The sequence below is a fragment of the Cyprinodon variegatus genome, unplaced genomic scaffold (genome assembly GCF_000732505.1).
Source record: "Cyprinodon variegatus isolate N-32 unplaced genomic scaffold, C_variegatus-1.0 Scaffold1252, whole genome shotgun sequence".
Taxonomy (NCBI): Eukaryota; Metazoa; Chordata; class Actinopteri; order Cyprinodontiformes; family Cyprinodontidae; genus Cyprinodon; species Cyprinodon variegatus.
The window spans coordinates 43077-46618 of NW_015151705.1; the positions used below are offsets into that span (position 1 = coordinate 43077).

A 3542-nucleotide genomic window follows, 5' to 3' on the forward strand; every position below is an offset into this window, starting at 1 on the left:
GGATGGAATCATTTCAGATTTAAAGAACTTTCAGAAGTTTGGATTCTGAATATGAGCGACTTTTCCTTTAAGGGGAACCAGAGCAGGAAGTTCAAGGCAGTGCAGGCAGGACTTAAACAGGTGACCTACTGACTTTATGTTGTTCACCCTCCCTAAGAAAATAGGCCAGAAAGTACAATTACAGATTTAAGGTGTAGCAGACATACCTGACACTAACCAGAGTCTAAACATAATCAGCTGTCAGTTTTCTAAACCTGAATCAGGGAAACTCTGAGTTTCCCTCATCCTCTGTCTCTGTTACCATAGTAACATTCTCCAACAGTTAACTGGTCATCAGCAGGTTTAGTTCAGTTAACCCAGAGTGTCCTCTGTCACCTTACAGCCAATCACATTGTTTTATTTCCTCATTTTAATCAGGAGATTTTTGTCGTAGTTTAGAGCGAACAATGAAAAAAAATGATTCACTAGCTTCGTTAGAGACATTAGGTGTTAAAAGGCAACGATAGGCTGTCCTTTAGACGAGGATCCAATCAAAGGATGGGCGACATTAATTCACAGGGAATGAAGTATTTCATAGGAGAGGATTCTCAGAGCGCGTCTAGATGTCCTTTACATTCAGGAGGTTGTGTTTCTCAGTGCTACCTCATCCATCGGACATCCAGACCTGATCCGTCCTCATTAGCAGCGTTCCAGACTTCTTCAACAGAACTGGATTATATCAGGGAGAGAACAGTGATGGCCGACAACAGCATCATAGAAAACACCTGCACAGACACTGAATGTTTACTGGAAGAGGAGGAACCCATGAGATGAAGAACAGGTCCTTCCTGTTAGAACAACCATTCTAGACTTCATCTCCACCTGCTGACTGATCTCACCTAAATAGATCCGCTACCATTCAAGCAGGAAACTGGTTTATCTGTAATGTTATGGTGATTAGATCAGGTTACGGCAGGCTGTGTGGATATTTATTAGTTTGTCAGAATATGTTTGATATCTGAAATAAATTTTTTCTTTAATTAAATGACCATTCAAACAAAAACGACACCCTTCACATCTAGAATAAACATTCTGGATGTCTAGAAATTAATTTCAGATCTCCATATTCCTATTATTACTGGTCAGCGTTTGCATTATTTTGATTTTGAAGAAATGTATTTTAGATATCATGAATATATTTTCAGTCATGCTGATAAATGTCAAAATGGCCTCCTAAAAAATGTAAACATTTCTAGATATAGAAAACTTAATTCTTGCTAGTATAATTCTCAAATTCAGTTTCTGCTACAAAAATGTAATTTAGAAAACAGATCTTTCTAATTCAGTCTAGGAGTGTGATTTTGATCAGGAAGAATCTTATTTTAGTGATCTACATATGGAACAACAGAGAGGAGAGTGCTTTTAATAAATATAAAAAGACAGCATGAAAAGTCAGCTGAGTACAAAACATAGAGAGGAAAACAAGAAGAAAAGGGACAAGAAGAGAGGGACACAACCTAGAATAGATAATGGATGTCTATTCTATTAACATTTCTCTATAATGGATCTGTTTTATGTGCTGTCTTCTCCATTCAGAGGGGCCCCTGCCTGTCTTTGCCTAGGGCCCCACATTTCCTAAATCAGCCCCTGCCAGAACTTACTGCCTAGAATATAAAAAAACAATAAAGAAATGATAAATAACTATTTTTTGGTAAAAGCTTGTAAACTAAATCAGGAGCTACTGCTGTGCATCATAACCTGACTGAAGCGTCTCCATGCTCCAGGCCCCGTGCAGGAAGGCGTGAACAGCCGCGCCATGAGGGAGATGTTCAGGAGCTACGTGGAAATGCTGGTGAGCACAGCACTCGACCCTGACATGATCCAAGCTCTGGAGGACACCGATGGTAAGTCTCCCAGTGACCAGGACAGGGGGACTCATAGTTCCTCAGCGTCCATCATCAGGACGCTGAGGAACTTCATCCATCTCATTGTTTCATTGGTGAGTTAAACTAGAGGACATATGAATGTTTTTAAGGAATCAGCATCGGTTCAACAACTTTTCATCTATTGCCATTTCAGAGCCATTTCCAAACACGTCATCCTTCCAGAGAATTTGATCACATGATCCAGAGGGATGCTTAAAGCTAGGGGGGACAGCTGCTGTCCTCAGGGGCCGCTTTCCTTTAGGATCCAACCGCCTGAATAAAATGACTGAACTACCTCCTCAGGATGCAGGAGATTCCTCCAGTCCTCATTGTTGGATTCTGCTGTGTTGAACCAAGGACACATCTAGAGCCTCAGGATATCAGCCCTGAGTTTGGTCCTGGAGGATCCAGGAGACGGACGCTCCTGGGTTCAGGAATGTTCTGAGGAAAACCAGCTGATTGCAGCAGATGCCAACTAAATGATCTCAGGTGGAACGTTTCATGGTCAGAGGAGACCCCAATGCTGAGAGTTAGGATGGGTCGGATCAGCTCTGCCCTTAGTGTGGAGGGACAGGGGAAGGCGGAGGAGCACGGCCTCCATGTTCTGCAGCTTCACCTCAGATCTAAGGCTGATAACTTTCAGCAGGTCATGAATGGAGGAAGCTGGCTAACATGGAACTCACATATCCATCCATAATCATCCCAGAAAACATCTGTTTTCATGTTTAGGTCTGTATGTAGAATGTCTAACCTGTGCAGATTAGTTCTGCTGCTCCATGTTAATGACTTCATAGATCCTGGAAGTTGTTGTTAGTCTAGCTTTGCAGAGGTTTGACTGAAAGGTTTCTTCTTCTCTCACGGCTCAGATGAGCTCTACCTTCCTCCCATGAGGAAGATCGACAGCTTGCTGAACGACCAGAAGAAGCTGCTGTTAAGAAGAATCAGCATGAGCGCACAGCATCAGGTACATCCTCACATTCTTCTTCTGTGGTTCTCTTACTTGCTTAGCTGACCCCCCCCCCCCCCTTTCTTCCAGGAGGCTCTGCACACGTATCCCAACATGACAGCCGACCCTCTGGAGTCTGGAGCAGTGTGGGTCCATCTGGGCGGGGAGGGTTACAGCCGTAAGACCCTCAGTCGGGTCAAGAAGAGTGTTGCTAAGCAACAGGTGAGAAGGTGATGCTGGGTTCCAGGTTTATGTCCAACCCTGACAGCAGAAGCTCAGATCGGATCTGTTTATAAATGAATCATGCTTGCATATCTGGATCTTTGGTCTGATTTTAGTTCACATGCAGAATGTTGGCCAATGGAAATAAACCCGAAGTCCTTTATCTGTCTACATCACGCTGAGGTCAGAGCTAACAGCCGGACCTCAGCTATGCTAGTGCAGTTTGGGTCAGATGGTTCTTGTGTTTCCATTGATCTAAAGCGGCAGCATGCAGCAGCATATCACAGCATTCTGGACCGTGGAGCATATCGACCATAGAACTAGATATCACAGCATTCTGGACCATGGAGCATATCGACCATAGAACTAGATATCACAGCATTCTGGACCGTGGAGCATATCGACCATAGAACTAGATATCACAGCATTCTGGACCGTGGAGCATATCGACCATAGAACTAGATATCACA

At 43.5% G+C, this 3542-nt stretch overlaps 1 protein-coding gene across 2 annotated transcripts in view; it reads left to right on the forward strand.

Moving 5' to 3' along the window:
• Positions 1 to 1765: 1765 nt before the first annotated feature.
• prr12 (proline rich 12) overlaps positions 1766 to 3542 on the forward strand; it is a 14735-nt gene continuing 12958 nt past the window's right edge. Inside the window, exons 1-3 of one of the 2 annotated variants that reach the window (XM_015401731.1) lie at positions 1766 to 1883; positions 2771 to 2868; positions 2941 to 3072. In XM_015401731.1, coding sequence (XP_015257217.1) covers positions 1796 to 1883; positions 2771 to 2868; positions 2941 to 3072 — 318 coding nt within the window. In that variant the 5' untranslated portion in view covers positions 1766 to 1795. Of the gene's footprint in view, positions 1884 to 2488; positions 2634 to 2770; positions 2869 to 2940; positions 3073 to 3542 lie in introns of those variants that run through there. The other variant, XM_015401732.1, reaches the window with a different exon arrangement.